This window comes from Dipodomys spectabilis, unplaced genomic scaffold, assembly GCF_019054845.1.
Source record: "Dipodomys spectabilis isolate Male_0828 unplaced genomic scaffold, ASM1905484v1 ptg000297l, whole genome shotgun sequence".
In the NCBI taxonomy this organism is placed as follows: Eukaryota; Metazoa; Chordata; class Mammalia; order Rodentia; family Heteromyidae; genus Dipodomys; species Dipodomys spectabilis.
Genome location: NW_024870974.1, coordinates 1,230,426 through 1,249,751, shown reverse-complemented (window position 1 = coordinate 1,249,751; position 19,326 = coordinate 1,230,426). Strand labels below are relative to the sequence as shown.

The following is a 19,326-nucleotide window of genomic DNA, read 5'->3' as shown; positions in this document are numbered from 1 at the left end:
TCTGTGTCTGACTTTTCACTTAACATAATCTCTCACTGAGATTTCTTTAACATGGGTTGGTGTGTCTTAAGACAGGTTGGAAAGTGTTTAGAGGCCGTGACTTGGTGTTGGTTTGTTCTTTGAAGGTTGCTCCGGGCCTCTGTGCTGGGGTTTGCGTGTAAGATGGGAGACAGGGAAACCCTCAACAATGCTTCACAGTTATTTCAGAGTTGGATTGCTGGACATGGAAGGTGACTGTCAATCTTGTTTTCTTTTATTTTCTTTCCATTTCCTGGAGTTCATTTGATACATATTATTTTATGTAATCAGAATCAATCTTACGTTCACTTCAAGAAGACTTTAACCTGAGCAATGATGATATGACATCTCTGAAATGCTCTTTTTTCTCCTAGCATTCCTGTGAACCTCAGGCTTCTGGCCTATCGGTATGGTATGCAAACGTCTGGCAATGAGACTTCATGGAATTATACTCTAGCTCAATACCAGAAAACCTCATTGGCTCAAGAAAAAGAAAAGCTGCTCTATGGTTTAGCATCCGTGAAAAATGTTACTCTTTTGGCAAGGTAAGGTTGCTTGTTTCTTTTTACAGTGCTAAGGAATGAACCTAAGGCCTCAGGAATACCAGACAAGTGCTTCAACCTCTGAGCTTCATTCCCAGCCCAAGCTGGGCTTTAATTTTACCTATGTGCATAATGTTCAATAGTTTACATGTCATGGTCTCTCTAAAACTCTACTTTTCAAAAAAACTCCCTCTCTTGAGCCACAGCGCCACTTCTGGCTTTTTCTGCTTATGTGCTGCTGAGAAATCGCACCCAGGGCTTCATGCATGCAAGGCAAGCACTCTACCACTAAGCCACCTTCCCATCCCTCTATTAACATATTTTATAAGAAATAAAATAAAGGCTGGAAAGGTGGTTCGGTGATTGAGTATTTGCCTTGCATGCATGAGGCCTTGGGTTGGATTCTTCAGCACCACATAAACAGAAAAAGCCAGAAGTGGTGCTGTGGCTCAAGTGGTAGAGCACTAGCACTGAGCTGAAGAGCTGAGGGACAGCGCCCAGGCCCAGAGTTCAAGCCCCATGACCAACAACAAAAAAAATAATAACAAATAAGTAAATAAAATATTTTCAAGATGTAATATTGGTATAAAACAGATAGAAATAAAGCTGGGTGCTGGTGGCTCACACCTGTAGACCTAGCTATTCAGGATGCTGAGATCTGAGGATGACAGTTCAAATTAAGCCCTGGAAGAAAAGTTTGTGAGATGCTTATCTACAGTTAATCACCAGAAAACTAGAAGTGGAGTTGTGGCTTAAATGGCTAGAGCATTAGCTTTGAACAAAAGAGTTGAGGGATAGCACCTAGGCCCTGAATTCAAGCTCCATAATGAACATAAATAAATAAATAAGTTGAAAAATACAGAAGTATAATCCCATGTGACAGTAGATCATTTCCAGTCATGAGCAATGCCTCAACATTTAGTTCAAACCTGGGGCCCTTCTATTCTGTCCTGCTCAATGTATTGAGTGTCTAGCAATCAAGCACACCATATATATATGTATATATATTTTATATATATAATGTATATTTAATATATGCATATATTTAATATATATACATATATAATATATTTTACATATAGTATGTATTATTTAAAATAAATTTAATTAAAATTACATAAAAAAATGTTCCTCTTGACATCTACCAACACATTGCTGTAACCCATTACCTTATGGCATTGTACTGATTGCATCTATAAAAGCAGTTGGTACATGCTAAATGATTTAGTAAGACTCTTGCAAACTAAGAGATGGAAGCTAAATTACACAGAAATCAAAGGGCTCACCACCCCAGTGCAGTTTCTAGTTCAATACATGCTGAGGTATTCTCTCCAAGATGGAAAACAAGTGCCCATACCTTATAACACCTACCAGAAAAAAATATTGTTTTACTGCATGCTGTCACTGTTTTTTTTTTATTTGGAAACAATATGTCCCACAATGTGTTATTTCAACCATATACAGACTCTGATTTGGCCTAAAGGAAGTTTTGCAAACAAGTCTGGGATGTAGTCAGGCTTTGCTAGAATTGCTTTCTTATCTGAATCCTATGATAAATGTGCTGTCTTGCAGATGAATGTGTGTAGGTTTGCCTACACAATGACAAGCACACAAAAGGTAGTATCTAGTTCCTATATGAGTGTTCCCATGCTACTGGGAGATGAGCCAGTGTGACAGAAACAAATATTGCACACTAGTTTTGTTTGCCAGCCTCATTTTGAAATTGATCTTTAAACTACATAGTCTGTTAGAATAAATGTTCTGTCTAGAGTTCTTTCCATTGCTATGTTCTTCCTATACAAGTCACAGAAGCCATTGAGGAGTGATGGACACATCTCTGCTATCTTTGAGGTTTTGCTTTATGGATCTTCTCCCCAGCTTGGGGTCCTGGATCAGAGCCCACTAGGTTTTTCTTGCTGGAACATGTTCTGTCTTCCAGAGTTGAAAGTGTGGCATTTGTCATCTGATCTGGTCCTGGAGTTACCTGTGCTGTGTAGCACTTTTGTCTTCCCAGCAGTCCTTTCTGTATCCCCTCGAAATCTTATCGAGAAGAAATGTCTAGGTCCTCTACACAGTGCACAAGTTAAAAGGCCTAGAACCGTGCCTGCAAACTCATGCATACGTTCACTTTACCTTGCTTAGGACACGCACATGGTCATTCTCCCATATCATCCATGTTGGACCTAATGCAAGGGTTGAGACTGAACTGCAGACTTTTTTTCCTCTAAGGGTGAAAGGGAGTTGTGTTTTCCAGCTTCCCAAATAGCGTGGACTCCCCTTAGAGCTTGATCTTTCTCTAGTCTCTCACTTAGGGTACATATCTATAGTCAATTGCAGGTGAGTGTGTGTAGGTTTGCCTACACAATTGCAAGCACATAAAAGGTAGTATCTAATTCCTATGTAATTGTTCCCACACTATTGGGAGATGAGTCAGTGTGACAGATGGATTGATATGATATTGATGGATTGATAGAAACACAAGAAATAATTTATCTTTTCGTTTTTGACTGAGGTTGGCTCTCAAAACTATCCCACAACTGAAGAAGTTAAACAGTGAGCCCTTTGTTGGAGCTATTATCTCTTAATCTCCCTAAACATATGAATGAGCCAGGCCAATGAGTAGGAAGTCACATAAAAAGAAGACTAGCAGAGTATGAAAATATATCTGATCTATTAGCAATATGTAATCTGTTCACAAAGGGTCTGTTTCACGGTGATTAAAATATGTATTGCTCTTGCTTGGAAACACTTTTCTCATGACAATATGCTTTGGTTACAGTTGGAATTTTAGATAAAACTATAACATTAGAGTGGTAAAATCTCTCCCTTTGGTCATTTAATTTCTCTTGAACTATTTGTGTTATGCTGCAATCATAGTCAGCTAAGCTATTTACATAGGTTATATTAGAAGGCTGTTTCTTGCAATGTAGAGAAGAGCAGACAAATTTTAAGTTTATTCACAGCAAACAAGAGCTTAAGTGCTTTAACTTGCTAGGTTTTTTTTTTTTTTTCAATTTAGTGGGCTAATAAGTGAGTAAAATGTTTCTATTCAATAAATGCTAAAAACCAGTCATTAATTTTCTCTGTTTTATTGGGTTAATATTTCCACAATGATTCATTTTTCCTGTTCTTCTAGTCCTCAAAACCAGATGTTATTATTCAAAAACAGTTAAACATATCAGGGAGTTTTTATTGTCTTTCCCTCCTTGTCACATTTAATTCACTTTGTCTGTTGGTGCTTCAAGAACTGACAGGAAAGTTATGCTCATTCATATTTAGCTAAGAGTGAAAATGAAAACTTTGAGGTTATCTGTTTTTCTGTTTGGCTTTTCATAGGTATTTGGAATTGCTCAAGGACCCGAACCTTATTAAATCTCAGGATGTGTTCACAGTCATCCGATATATCTCCTATAACAGCTATGGGAAGACAATGGCCTGGAATTGGGTACAGCTCAACTGGGACTATCTAGTGAACAGGTGGGCTGATTAGTAATGGCCAGTTGTTCCCTTTGTTTGAGACTATCTCCAGTCCCCTTCTTTTTCTCCTTAGTATACTCTCCCTGATACTATACCATATCTGAAATGGCATATTATCAGTGGTGAGTATGCTAATTTTAAGCATAATTATTCTTCTGGAGATTATTGTTTCCAACTGATGCATGAGGTCCTGAAATGTGGAAAGATGACTAAAATATATTATTTGTAGTTTGGTCAAAACAAGCTAAATATAATTCTTTTTACTGTGCTAATACCTGGCATAATTCCAGGTTCATAGTTCTTAATTAATCTCTGCTGTAAACTAAATGAGATTCACTCAACTTGCCTTGTGAGAAATATCAACTACATTTCCAGCTTTTCATTCTCTTCTTTTTTCTGTCCTGTTTCTGTGGCACTCTTGTGTCCACCTGTATTTCCTTCCTTCTGAGATCCACACGATATCTCTAGCTCTCAACCAAGATTTCTTTTGCTTAGTTGTGATTGATTTTTGCCTTTTCTATTCTTATGACTAGTGAATTTATCTATCTCTGAAGACTGATCTGTGCATGCCCGTGTGTGTGTGCATTGAATACACATTACCTGTCTGTTTATAGTTATTTCAACAGAATCCTTGGTTTATGAGCAAATCAAACTATTAAGAACTTGTTATCTGTGGGCTGGGAATATGGCTTAGTGGTAGAATGCTTGCCTAGCATGCATGAAGCCCTGGGTTCGATTCCTTAGTACCATATAAAAAGAAAAGCCAGAAGGGGCTCTATGGCTCAAGTAGTAGAGCAAAAGAAAACTCAGGAACAGTGGCCAGGCCCTGAATGCAAGCCCCAGGACTTGGGGAGAGGGGGTGGGGAGGAAAACTTATCTAGTCACAACAATTTATATTATGGAAGCTAGCACCATTCATTTTGAATTCTTCCCCCTCCCCGCCAGAACTGGAGTTCAAACTCAGTGTTCCTCTCCACATTGTTTTGCTTTTATGATTTCCTTTTATGTTATTATTTTGAATATGGTCTTTTTTGCATGGGAGGGTCTAGACTGCATTCCTGTTTACTCTCAGTTTGGAATATGTCAGGCATATGTCACCCTGCCAGAAGTTTATAGGTTGACATGAAGTCTTATGAGATGTCTCCTGGGCTGGTCTTAAACTGTGGTCCTCCTGATCACCTGAGTAGCCATGGTTACAGGCATGAGCCACTACATGCAGCTAAAACTCTTTTTTCAGTGCATGATTGTAAGAAACTCATGTGGAGGAAAGACAATGCTTGCTTTAGAATTGTGAACATATAAGTGGATAATATTTTATTTTGCAAAATAAAATGGTCATCCATGTATTTTTTAATTAAATAGGACATTTCTCAAGGCCTGTTTGAATAGCTCTGATGTGATTTGTTTGAAATAATGAATCTTTTCCATTTTCAAAAATTAGATTATTATAACACCTTAAATTTTAAAAGGAAAAATAGATTGTACTTTGTCATAGAGATCATTAACATTAACCTTAAAGTAAATGTATGAGACTGAATAAACTGATTTTTTTCCAGGAAAACTAAACGGATAAACCTTTTTCAGAGCTAGTTCCAAAGCCCTCACAACAGGCCTTCAGAATTTCTTCATAGTCCAATTATTTAATTTTTATGAAGTATTAGTTCAAATGGCCTAGCCACAAAGTTCTACAATAACCACATCTGACAGTTTCACAAAAATATCAATTATTCTTGACTTGAATCGAATGTGTTCCCTGAAGAACTTGTCTAAGGCAAAAGTCTTGAACATTTTTCCCAGTCTCAGGATGCCTCTGCTTCTGAACAATTTACTGCCACTCTAAAATAAACCAATTGACTTTTACAAAGATTCTATCATGTGAGTCTTATAACAGTAATGGCAGGTCACTATGTGTCCTTGCTACTTTGAACCTTAATCCCAGTTCCAAAGATATTTTGAAGATTATTCTTTGTTTTTGTTTATTCTACTGAATGCTTAAGTAAAATTATGAGGTTGAATAAACCCAACAAGGCAATAGTATGATGTAATCCTTAGATTGTAGTTTGACTATGGATGAAAATCAAGCCATCTTAATTTTTGAACATGTGTGTCTGTTATTTACTTTCATTTTCCTTCACTTACTGATCAGTTACATTTGTAACTGAAACCATGTAAATTTTATCTTAAAAATAAAGTAATTTAAATAAAGGTTTTTGTATATACCCATTACGTTGTTCAAAAGAAATTCAAAATTTCCTTTGAATGAAATAATATAATGCTTATATAAGTATGAAGTCCAAAAAGATAATTTTATAAAACTTTTCAAATGATTTAACATATAATAAATTCTGATTTTAGTTTCAGAAATAACCATTATGATAAATTCACTGCCTATTTTCCTTTGTTTTCTACACTTGATACGATAGGGGCTTCTGTTTTCACATTTCTAGTATTCAAATAGGTAGCTGTAGTGTTTTTTTTTTTTCTTTTTGTTGGTCGGGGGGCTTGAACTCATGGCCTAAGCGCTTTCCCTGAGCCTCTTTGTGCTGAAGGTTAGTGCTCTACCACTTGAGCCACAGTGCCACTTCTTGCTTTTTCTGAATAGTTTATTGGAGATAAGAGTCTCATGAACTTCTCTGCCCTGGATGGCTTCAAATTGTGATCCTCAGATCTCATCCTCCTGAGTAGCTAGGATTATAAGAATGAGCCACCTATGCCCCGCTAGCTGTAATTTTTATTTAATCTATTTACTGCCAGCTCTCAAATATTCTCTTTACATTTTAATCATTAGGAACAAAGCAGAGAGGAATACTGTAGAATTATAGGTTATTGAAAAATTGTCTTATTACATGAAATTAGCAGATTTTTTTCCATTGGTGGCATCTCATGTCAGCATCTTACTATATTTTCTTTTTTAAGTTCCCATATTCTTATTCTAGAACTGATATGTGATAAGCACATGCAGATAAGCAATAAGAAGTATATTTAAATTACCTACAATGAAATTGCTTAAGAATAACTTCTATTGCTACATTATTATTTTTGTTTTTCTGTGGCTCTTTGTTCATTTATTTTTAATGAATATATATTTCACATATATTTGAGTATTTTATAATTTGTTATATTTCTACATGATCCCATATTGTGAAGGTCATTTCTGGTCTTAGAGTTTGTTTTTGTTTTTTTTTTAATGATTTTTTATTGTAAAAATATTGTACAGAGGAGTTACAATTACATGGGCAAGATAATGAGAACATTTCTTATCAACCATTGTTGCTTCCTCCTTTGTTTCCCCTTCCCATCCCTTCCCATCACCTCCCAGTTTGTTTTTTCAATTTTGTTTTTAATGATCTAATAGCATTTAAATATATAGACTTATTCTTCTTTTCTTAGCCAATCTCCGTCTTTCGCCCCACAACTGGAAATACTGTATTGATGAACAATATCTTTGAAATAATATGTTTAGGATACAAATAATACTATTGGGTTAAAAGATTTATTTTTAAGGTTTCTGATAAATGCTGCAGAATTCTGATCTAGGAAAAATTTTCTTAATAACTGCCTTATCTTTTTCAACTTTTTTTTATAGTGATTTTTTTTTTGGCTGGTCCTGGAGCTTGAACTCAGGGCCTTGTTACTGTCCTTGAGCCTCTCTGTGCTCAAGGCTAGCGCTCTACCACTTGAGCCACAGCACCACTTCCATATTTTTCCTTTTATGTGGTACTGAGGAATTGAACCCAGGGCTTCATGCATGCCAGGCAAGTACCACTAAGCCACATTCCCAGCCCTTATAGTGATATTTTTGTATACCCTTGCTAGTATAAGAGATAAAAACTAGTAGCTCATTTAAATTAGGACTCATCCAGCAAGTCATGTTGGGCTCCTACTATGTGCTAGGCATTATGTTTGGCATTGGGAATGCCAGTGGGAGGAAAAATCAGATTATGCCTTTGTCTTCGAAAAGTTTAGAGCTTTGAAATGGAGACAAACATTAAAAGAGTCACACAAATGCATGTATATTTAAAATGGTAAAAAACTAAGCTGGGTAGCATGGGCTCATGCCTATAATCCTAGATGGACCTGAAGATGGAGGTTCAAAATCAAATCCAGGAAGGAAAGCATGAGAGACTCCATCTTCAATTAACCAGGGGAACCAGGCTGAATGGAAGGCATGGTTCAGGTGGTAGAACATCAGCTCTAAGCAATGAAGCCAATGCCCAGTGAGAGCTTGAGTTCAAGCTGTGGTACTGCTACACACACACAAACACACACACACACACACACACACACACACACACACACACACACACACACGCAGTAGTAACTACCCATAGAAGCGATTCAGGGTGCACTGGAATAATGTAACGAGGAAGCTAACAAAATGGAAAATAAAAGATGGATGGGGATGGCGTCCGTAAGTAAGTGATGGAAAAACTGGAGAAGGCCAGGAATGAATGAGGAACACAGAAAGGGAACCTTCCTGGTTGGCAGCCTATGAAGAAAGAAAAAGGATAAAGACTATGTGTTGCAGAGTCATCTAAAGATGTAGACTTTCATTCTAAGTAGTAATACATCTTTAGAAGTTTTTTGTTTTGTTTTGTTTGTGCCGGTACTGGGACTTGAACTCAAGGCCTGGGCACGGTCCTTGAGCTTTTTATGCTCAAAACAAGAGCTCTACCATTTGAGCCAGGGCTTGGCTTCAGGTTTTTCATTTTCAAGGAGGTAGTTTATTGGTGATGAACGTCTGATGGACTTTGTTGTTTGGGATGGCTTTAAATTGCAATCCTCAGATCTCAGCCTCCTAAGTCCCTAGCATTATAGGTGTGAGCCACCGGCACTCAGCTGCATCAAAAAATTTTAAGGAGGAAAGGGAAATGATCAGTTTTTCTTTGCAAAGAAAGTTTTGATGATAAGGGGAAATGCAGACCAATTTGGGGCCAGAATGGATTTAGGAAAGCAGCCATTACAATAGTCCCAGCAAAGGACAATGATAGGGTGGGAAAGTGGGAGGAAAATGAGGGAGGGGTAACAAGTTATACAAGAAATGTACTTATTACATTACTTATGTAACTGTAACCCCACTGTACATCACCTTGACAATTAAAAAAATGATAGGTGGATCAGACGTAGAATGTAAAAGATGAAGAGACAATAGCCAGGTGCTGTTGGCTCACACCTGTAATCCTAGAGACTCAGGAAGCTGAGATCTGAGGATCACAGTTCAAAGCCAGCCTGGGCAGAAAAGTCCATGAGACTCTTATCTCTAATTAGCCAGCAAAAAAGCCAGAAGTAGAGGTGGGGCTCAAGTGGGAGAGTGCCAGCCTTGAGCAAGGCCATGAGTTCAAGGTCTAATACAGGCGTATGTATACAGGAGCCAACAAAAGCAATGACAATTGGAACTTCGTGGTAGATTGAAAATGAGAACTGAAAGTAAGGTGATAAGGGTAATGCCTAGGCTTCTAGAAGCATCTGCTATGCAGAAAGTGAACACGGGTTGATTTGTTCTGTGTGATCTTCTGTTTCTCTCTTATGTGGTAAAGGGAAAGAGTGTTTTAAGGACAGTATGGGCCCTTGTCAGGTACACCTAATTTGAGTAATTGAGGACTGCAAAATGTCCCACAGATACAGTGACATAAAAGGCCTCGGTTTAAAAAAAAATGTCCTCGGTAACTGGAAAGAATTTTACTGGATTGATGAAGGCTGACTCTAACTGAGCAAAATCAATAAATGAGTCAGTAAGGAAATTCCTCTACAAGTTTTACTGAGTGGTAAGAAAATGAAAAATGTCAGATTAAAAGGATTTTCTTTTTTTAATGGAAGATATTTTAATATAGTTAATACCTTTAAGAGCTGATGAGAAGTTTGGGTTTGAATTGAGAACACTAATATGTAAACCAGGTGCGGTGGCTCATGCTGTAATCCTAGCTACTCAGGAGGCTGAGATATGAGGATCGCAGTTGAAGCCAGCCTGGGCAGACAGGTTCCTGAGACTTTTATCTCTAATTAATCAGCAAAAAAATCCAGAAATGAAGAGATGACTCAAATGCTAGAACACAAGGTTTGAACAAAAGAGCTAAGCAAGAGCACAAGGACCTGAATTTAATTACAGTCCTGGCACAAAATACGTAATATGTAAAACAGAAAAAAAGGAATTGACTAATTTTTTAAAATGGCAAGAAACAACAACAAACACAGGTGATGGGAGGAAGACAGGTGTGCTTATATGTGTCTGCATGGAGATTTGTCTCAAGTAATAGACTACCAGCTGTGAGCAAGAACGCCGAGTTAGAGTATGAGGCCCTGAGTTCAAATCCTGCTGCTGGCAGAAAGGAAGGAAGGATGGAAGAAAGGAATAGAGATGAAGGAAAGAAAGAGGAAGAAAAGAAAGGAAAGAAGGAAGGAGGAAGGAGAAAGAAAAGAGAGGGAGGGAGAGGTAGGAAAGAAGGAAGGAAGGAAAAGAAGAAGGAAGTTTTTGAGTCACATGCATACGTCTTTCTTTGAGGGAGGGTTGCGCTATCTAGTCATTACCTAAATGTTTATATGTTCAGGAAAAGAAGAATGTATATGCAGAATATAATGGACAGGCTACAACATTTGAGAAGGTGGTATGAATCTGTGTTCAAAAAGAAACACAGAACTGCTGGGTTCTGGTGGCTCATACCTGTAATCCTAGCTACGCAGAGGCTGAGATCTGAGGATTGCAGTTCAAAGCCAGCTAAGACAGGAAAGTCCAAGACTCTTATCTCCAAGTAACCACCAGAAACTCAGAAGTGGTGTTGTGGCTCACATGATAAAGCATTAGCCTTGAGCTGAAGAGCTCAGATATAGCGCCCAGGCCGAGAGTTCAAGCCCCATGACAGACAGACAGACAGAAAGAAAGGAAGAAAGAAAGAAAGATAGATAGAAAGAAAGAAAGAGAAAAAAAGAAAAAAAACCCACAGAACTTACGGAGAACCTCCATTGAATAGAATTAATCTGAGACAAATGTGATTTCTCACTTTATTTAACTTCCTTGAAAAGCATGCAAAAATGAATGAATGAATGAATAATCTCATGAATGAATGAGTTAAAAAAGGATTGCATCTAGAAAAAATGTGAAGCTCTGGGCACTTAGATTTCTTCTTGCTCTTCTAAATTTCTCTAGATACACACTAAATGACAGAAACCTTGGCCGGATTGTCACTATTGCAGAGCCATTCAACACTGAGTTACAACTCTGGCAGGTAAGATGAAAAATTCTTTTCTAGTTGCCCAGGACAGAAGACTATTAAACTCACTTCTCAAATAGAAATCTAGAAATGGCATTTTCTCATTAAAATCACAGAAGACAACAGGAAGGCAATGATTCTTATAACAAATACAACAATTGCTTTTTTCTAATCTGAAAGAAATTCAAATGAGCAACACACACACACACACACACACACTCACGCACGCATGCACACACTCACGCACGCACGCAGGCACGCACACACATACACATACACAATCTTATTTTTGTGAATAACAAGTAATTATGAAGTTATGAGTTTTTGGAGAATTGAACCGATTTTTGTTTTACAAGACCTTCATAAGAGAATTGCACGTATAATAATAATTTTTAAAAACCCCAAGGACAAACTCATCATTTCATGGGTCAGATTCTCCAGGAAACACCTTGAAGAATACACAAAAAATTAAAAAAAAAAAATGAGCTCACTCGTCACTGGCATGCTGTAGTTCTAATATGCCAGTGTGTCTTATAGTGTGACCAGTTGTCTGGTATACAGATGCTGAGTGTAAACATATATTTTTTTATTTTTATGCCAGTACTGAGGCTTGAACTCAGGGCCTGGGCATTGTCCCTTAGCTTTTCCATTCAAGGCTGTGCTCTTCCACTTGAAAAAAAGCTACCAGTCCCACTGGTAGCTTTTCACAGACTAATTGAAGATAAAATCTAACAGACTTTCCTGCCTTTGCTGCCTTCCAACTTGGATCCTCAGACTCAGCCCACAGGCGTGAGCCAGGGCACCTGGTTATGATTGCTAATCTGAGAGGAAAGGCTCACTTGAATGCTACAAGAGATCTAGCTAGTGGTTTCATGGGCTACTAAATTCCCTGTAAGAAGAAAATTGATTCAGGTTGCAAATGAATGCTGAAGACTTGGGCTTCATGTGACGTTCCTAATGATGTCTCATTCATTTTTAGATGGAGAGCTTTTTTGCCAAATATCCAGAAGCTGGTGCAGGAGAAAAACCCAGACAACAAGTGCTGGAAACAGTGAAAAACAATCTTGAATGGCTAAAACTAAATAGAGACTCCATAAAAGGATGGTTTCTTGACTTACCTAATAATAGCTAATGTGTTCAAAATGTCCTATTTTAATTTTGTGGCTTGGTGGCTTCTCTTATTGAGCATTCGTAATCTAATTTACAAGCTCTGCAGAGAGAATCTTCTAAATGGATACTGCTTTTTTGCTAAATACTGTGTATATCTTGCAAAATCTTTAAATTATCCCTTTCTGTTTATGAAGAAAGATACTAATGGAGTATTTAATATACTCAGGGATTTCTTCTAAGTATACTTCATAGGAGATTCTTTACAAATGGAAGAGAATTTCGTAGTCATTTTTAATGTCCTTAAATATCACTCTGTATCTGAAATCTGTGAAAATAGAACAATTTGGTATTAGCTTTACATTTTTAGTACCAAAGAAACACCACTTAATCTCTCTTGATTGATTTTTAAAGTTTAAATATCAGTACTCAAGGGACATATTATTATCTTAATCTTTATTTTATTATTCAGAATTATATAGATCTCATATCATCTTATTCACATATGTCTTACTATTTTAAATCCTACCAAGGTAACCTGGCTTTAAGCGTTGCTCGAGGATTGAATGAATCAGCCACAGAAACGGCTGACTGTTGCCTTTGCTTTTATAAAATCAACACAAAACCTCTTTTTTAAAAAAAAATAATAAATCTAAATTATTACTTTGACACAAAGCATTATTTTCCAGTTGTCACTTTACTCTTGAATAAATATGATAGACGCCTTCACCAAATGATTGAGCAAGTCACAGAAAGGATTCGAAGAACCTGGCCTTTTTCATGCCTGGTACTATTTCCTCTTATTCCATTCCTGACAAAGCTCCTTCAAATACGCTATGAAATTAGAGCAAAAAGAGTGCTTAACTATGCCCCATGGATTTTAAGGGAAAAAAAAACTAAATAATTGGAAACTGTTCAGGAAAGAGAGAAAGCGATTATTCCACAAAACTAAATGGAATTAGAATTTAGCTTGGACCTCACCTAGCAATCTAAGTGTGACCATGTGCAAACCCATGGCTACCTCCAGCATGACTCTGCATACCTGAGGATGTATCTTCTTATGGATAAATTTCCCATATAAACCCTGAGATCCTATTCCATACAGAACAGCACTGATCAGATTTATATGCATGATTTGATTAAAGACATCAATTTTATAGAAGCTGGTGGCCAGAAAATGTCTCAAGTGGCACCTGACACCCAGGAAAAGGATAAATTCCTGGGCTCTAATCAGCTACACCCAGAAAATCTTAATTTGTCGGAACCTTCAGAAATATAGAGTGACTAGGGATTGGCTTGATAAGAACTGAAGACATGAGTACAAGAACAATCTTAACTTGGACTTTATTTACACTGTGTCCCAATCCAAAATGTTGCAAGCTTTTCTATCATTATTTCTTCTGATTTCTCAATTCACACAGCTAATCACACAGCCTGGAGAAAGACAAAGAAAGAAAAGTAAGGGGGAGGGGAGAAAAAGAAAGGAAGGAAGGAAGAAAAAGTTTAAATAGCATTCTTAATTCTATTAGAAGGAAAAACATATTAAGATAAATCATTGAATGCCGAGCACTGGTGTCTCACATCTGTAATCCTAGCTACTCAGGAGGCTGAGATCTGAAGATCAGGTTTTGAGGCCAGCCTGGACAAGAAAGTCTGTGAGATTCTTAACTCCAATGAACCACCAGAAAACCAGATGTGTCTCTGTGGCTCAAAGTTGTAGAGCGCTAGCCTTGAGCAAAAAACTCAGGGACTGTGCCCAGGCCCTGAGTTTAAGCCTCATGACTGACCAAAAATAAAAACGAACAACTGAACAAATCATTGGGATGATCCCAGGAGAGCTACTTTAATCTCTTGGGAAGGTAATGCCCCTAATGGCATAACAACCTTCCACCTCTTAAATATTCCACCACCTCCCAGCATAACTGCACTGAGGATCAAACTTCCAACAGATGAGTCCTTGGGGAACATACCAAAATCCTAATAACCTGTAGCACTACCTAACCAAGATACTGCAGATGTTATCTAACCAGCTTCCATGACAGAGTAGGAGAATGCTGCTGATTTAAAGTAATTTTTTCCCTATGGTCATAAGAATTGAAAAACTGTGTGAAGGTAAAGAAGACTTAGGAAAAAAAGAAATAATGACAAAAATACTGAAATCAGCCAATGTGCTGTAGACAAAAAAAAACAAAAAACAAAAAAACCACAGAACCAAGAAGATATATGTGTGTGTGTAAAACTGTGCATTATGCACATGTATATGTAAATTGAGATTTATTATGCATTTATACATGGTGGATTTGTACAATGTATTAAAAGGAGATTTATTATTACTAAGGGTTACGTGATCACAGAGACCAAAAATTCTCAACTATAAACAAAACCCAAGGACATCAGTGGTGTAAACTCAGTCCTAATCTGAGGGTCTAAGAAACAGGGAAAGCTGATGGTCTGAATTCCAGTTCCCAGGCAGAGAACAATCAAATGCTATGTCTCAGGGCAAGCAGGCAAGAAGAAACTGGGGAGGAGAATTCTTCTTCCCCATCTTTTGTTCTATTTAGGCTTACCACATGGGAGAGGACAATTTGATGAGTCTACTGATTCAAATATTAGAAATGCCTCAGAACACGCCCGGAAACAGTGTTTCACCTTGGCATGCTGTGGGCCAGCTAAGTAGACCCCGATGTTTCTGCTCTTGTGGTGAGGCAGAATATTATGACAGGAAATGTATGGTGGGAGAAGTTACTCACCTCATGGCAGCCAGGAAAGGGGAAAGAAGGGACAGAAGGGGGAGGGAGGGAGAGCAGGGAGAGGGAAGAAGGAAGAGAGAGAAAGGGAGGGGAGAGGGAGGAAGGGAGGGAAGGAGGGATGATGGGAAAGACAGGGAGACAGACACTAGAGTTCCAATATACACTTACGTACTTCATGGATATTTCCTAAGTGATCTGCTTTCTCTAAACTCCATTTCCTAATATTTCACCACCTCATCAGCTAGGGACCAAGCATTCAACACAGAAACTTGTAGAGCACATTTAAGACCCAAACTATAACAACAACAACCAAAGCAGTCCTAGTAGCTAAGACCAATGTGTTATTCATTATCACTATAACCGAGGCCATCAATCATTGAAGTTACAAGGCGATGTGAAAAACAAAAAAACATCCCTCCACCAATAAATGAGGAGAGAAGCTGAAAATGCAGGAAGGACCAAATAAAAAGCATACAGCCTAAGGGATAGTGGCTAGTTAATTTATATTTATGCCTCATTAAATTATGTGTTTTAAGTCCCCAAAGAGAATGGAAATGTTTATGACATATCAATTAAAAATTCTTTACAGTATGTTATTTTTTCTTTCTTTTTTATTGGTCCTGGGGCTTGAACTCTGGGCCTGGGCACTGTCCCTGAGCTCTTTTGCTCAAGGCTAGCACTCTACCACTTTGAGCCACAGCTCTGCTTTTGTCTTTTTGGTGGTTAATTGAAGATAAAAGTCTCATGGACTTTCCTGCTCTGGCTGCCTTTGAACCATGATCCTCAGATCTCAGCCTCCTGAATACCTAGGATTATAGTCATGGAACACCAGCACCCAGCAGTATGTTATTTTTCAATGGAGTTCAGTGTCAATTGTAAAGCATGATTGTGCACCTTTGAATCTTCACCCTTTCCTGGAATACAGAAACATCTAATTTGAAAAATATGATCTTGTTGCTCACAACTGTAATTCTAGCTATTCAGGAGGCTGAGGTCTGAGGATTGTGGTTTGAAGCCAAGACAGTCCACAAGTCTCTTATCTCCAATGAACTACTCAGAAGAAGCTGGAGGTGGTGCTGTTGTTGTTTTAGCCTTGAGCACAAAGAAGATCAGGGACAGTGCCAAGACCTTGAGTGCAAGCCCTAGGACCAGAAAAAGAAAAAGAAAAAGAATAAACATTAAAAATAGGATGCCACTGACAGACAGTATAAAACACAGCATCATGAAAAGCATTACTACATACTCATTCAAATACACAGGAGCATTTTCTTCTTGTGCACTAGTGCCATCTTTATTTGACTTCACAAAGCACAGCCCTAGTAAGTGTCTCCTTCCTCTCTTTTATCATTAATGCTTCCCTCTCTTAGTATGTGGAGGGAAACATACTGTTACTTCCCCTTGATCTCCTAGAAGATTTTCTGATGAGTTGTTTATTCTCATTTGTGATTTCACCCTTAGGTCCATTCTAAAAGGACTTTGTTCCCACTCTTCCACTCAAACTGTGCATTCCAAGGTATCCTTTCTAAAGTCAGTAGTCAATTACTGGTGCGACTGGGCAAAAGTCAATAATGTCCAACTACAAGAACCTAACTGATGACCATCTTAATGTTAGAATATCTAGATGAATGGACTGCATTTTTTCAGAAAAATCTTTCTGAGAAATGCAAACCAAAACAACATTGAGATACCACCTCACTCCAGTTAGAATGGCTATAATCAAGAACTCTAATAACAATAGATGCTGGAGGGGATGTGGACAGAAGGGAACCTTACTGCATTGTTGGTGGGAGTGTAAACTTGTTCAACCACTTTGGAAAGCAGTATGGAGGTTCCTCAAAAGACTCCACATAGGGGCTGAGAAGGTGGCTCAGTGGTTAAAGCGCTTGCCTTGCATGCCTGAGGCCCTGGGTTCGATTCCTCAGTACCACATAAGCAAAAAGAAAAAAGCCGGCAGTGGCGCTGTGGCTCAAGTGGTAGAGAGCTAGCCTTGAGCTGAAGAGCTGAGGGACAGCGCCCAGGCCCAGAGTTCAGGCCCCACAACCGGACCCCCCCCCCAAAAAAAAAGACTCCACATAGAGCTCCCCTATGACCCAACAATTCCACTTTGGGTGTTTACCCAAATGATCATAAACAAGACCACACTAAAGCTACCAGCACAACTATGTTTATTGCAGCATTATTTATCATAGCTAAGATATGGACCCAACCCAGATGCCCCTCAGTAGATGAATGGATCAAGAAAATGTGGTATATATATACACAATGGAATTCTATGTCTCCATCAGAAAGAATGACATTGCCCCATTTGTGAGGAAATGGAAAGACTTGGAAAAAATTATATTAAGTGAAGTAAGCCAGGCCCAAAGAAACATAGGTCCCATGGTTTCCCTTATTTGCAATAACTAGTATAAGTCTGAGTCAAGCAGAAAAGGTCAGATAAGTTGATGTTAGGGAAACTAACCCTAAGATATGTATTCAAATGTTTTTTTCTTTCATGCGATTGTTTCTAACACATTTATAAGATTATTTCTTTGTTGCTTTGTATGTCCCTCCCCCACAGTATAACCCTGCTTTCACTGTATTTGATGTTGGTATAATTTGGGGAGGAGAAGGGAAAAAACAAATCGTTTAAATAGGGATACAGGTGGAGCCATTGCAACAATGAGACGTACAAGTTGTTATGTCGAAAACGAACTTTACAACTTTGGTGGGGGGGGGGGAGGATGCTTGGGTAAGGGGCAGGGGGAGGGTGGGAAGGGATGGGAAGGGGAAACAAAGGAGGAGGCAACAATGCTTGATAAGAAATGTACTCATTATCTTGTCCATGTAATTGTAATCCCTCTGTACAGTATTTTCACAATTAAAAAAAAATCTTTCTAGAATACTGTTTTCCTTGGAGGGTTTTTCTTTCTTTTAATGTTTATTTTTTGTGTGCCAATCCTAGAACCTGGGTATTGTCCCTGAGCTTTGTTTGCTCAAGGCTAGCACTCTACTATTGTGGTGCATCTCCACTTTGGGCTGTTTGATGGCTAATTGGCAATAAGAGGCTTTTGGAATTTACTGCCTTGGCTGGCTTCAAACCCCAATCCTCATATTTCAGCCTCCTGAGTAGCTAGGATTACAGGTGTGAGCCACTGGGACCTGGCTTCAACAGCATATGGTCAGTTTTTATTAAAACAGAAATGGGTTTGAATACAGATGTTTACTTGCTACTTTGAAAAATTCTTGTGGAAGGTGAGAGGCAACTTTCTCAATGGGATATAGTTCAAAAGTTGTGAAAATGCAAGGTTTTCCACACAAATACGTTTCCATCTATCTACTCAAGCACATGGTTTCCAAAATTACTAATTGTTGACTGAAAATTGCTGTTATGGTCCCAAAATGACAGTACACAAAGGGCTAACTGATATTCTCAGTCTATAAAAAGCTTTAAGAGAATGTTGCCAGACTTCTGCTTCAGCAGTATCCTTTTGGAGGAAAAAGAAAATAACTCTTGATAAAGTAATATAAAATCTATAACTTTAATCAATATATCTTTGCAATTAACACTTGAAGGTAAATTGAGCATGTATTCTAATTGGAAGGATCTATGTCAAAATTAGAACAGTGATTATTTCTGAGTGGTCTAACTGGTTTTTTATCCAAAGAGTAAAAGGTCTAGATCTGGGGATTAATAAAAGCTCAAATGAATATTTGTGAAGTGTTTATCTGCAACATGATGATAAAGAGAATCCATACTTTCAGATAAGTTCAGAACTTGAAATCTATCAAGAAGGAAACCATAAAAAAATTAAAGAATCTGGGCACTGGTAGCTCATGCCTGTAATACTAGTTATTCAGGAGGCTGAGATCTGAGGATCAGCTGGGCAGAAAAATGAATTAGACTTAACTCCAATTAGCCACTAGAAATCTGGAAGTCGCACTGTGGCTCAAAGTGGTAGTGAGCTAGTCTTCAGCAAAAGAGCTTAGAGACAGTGCCCAGGCTCTGAGTTCAAGCCCCATGACCATATATTTGGTAAACAGACCCGTAATTTTGGGTAAGCAAAAGACTGTGCATTTTTTCTTTTTGGTGTGTGTGTGTGTGTGTGTGTGTGTGTGTGTGTGTGTGTGTGTGTCTGTCTGTCTGTGCCAGTCCTATGGCATAAACTCAAAGTGTTGTCCCTGTTGTGCTCAATAGTGCTCTACCACTTAAGTCCCACTTCCACTTCTGGCTTTTTGATAGTTAAT

At 38.1% G+C, this 19,326-nt stretch overlaps 1 protein-coding gene across 1 annotated transcript in view; it reads left to right on the top strand.

Annotated features, from left to right (window-relative positions):
• The window catches only part of LOC122127057 (glutamyl aminopeptidase), an 82,840-nt gene extending 69,820 nt beyond the window's left edge, over positions 1 to 13,020 (top strand). The window contains exons 16-20 of the mRNA XM_042701567.1: positions 126 to 230; positions 393 to 563; positions 3,897 to 4,037; positions 11,179 to 11,257; positions 12,222 to 13,020. Of these exons, the coding sequence (XP_042557501.1) occupies positions 126 to 230; positions 393 to 563; positions 3,897 to 4,037; positions 11,179 to 11,257; positions 12,222 to 12,374 (649 nt within the window). The 3' untranslated portion in view covers positions 12,375 to 13,020. The remainder of the gene's footprint in view (positions 1 to 125; positions 231 to 392; positions 564 to 3,896; positions 4,038 to 11,178; positions 11,258 to 12,221) is intronic.
• Positions 13,021 to 19,326: the final 6,306 nt, after the last annotated feature.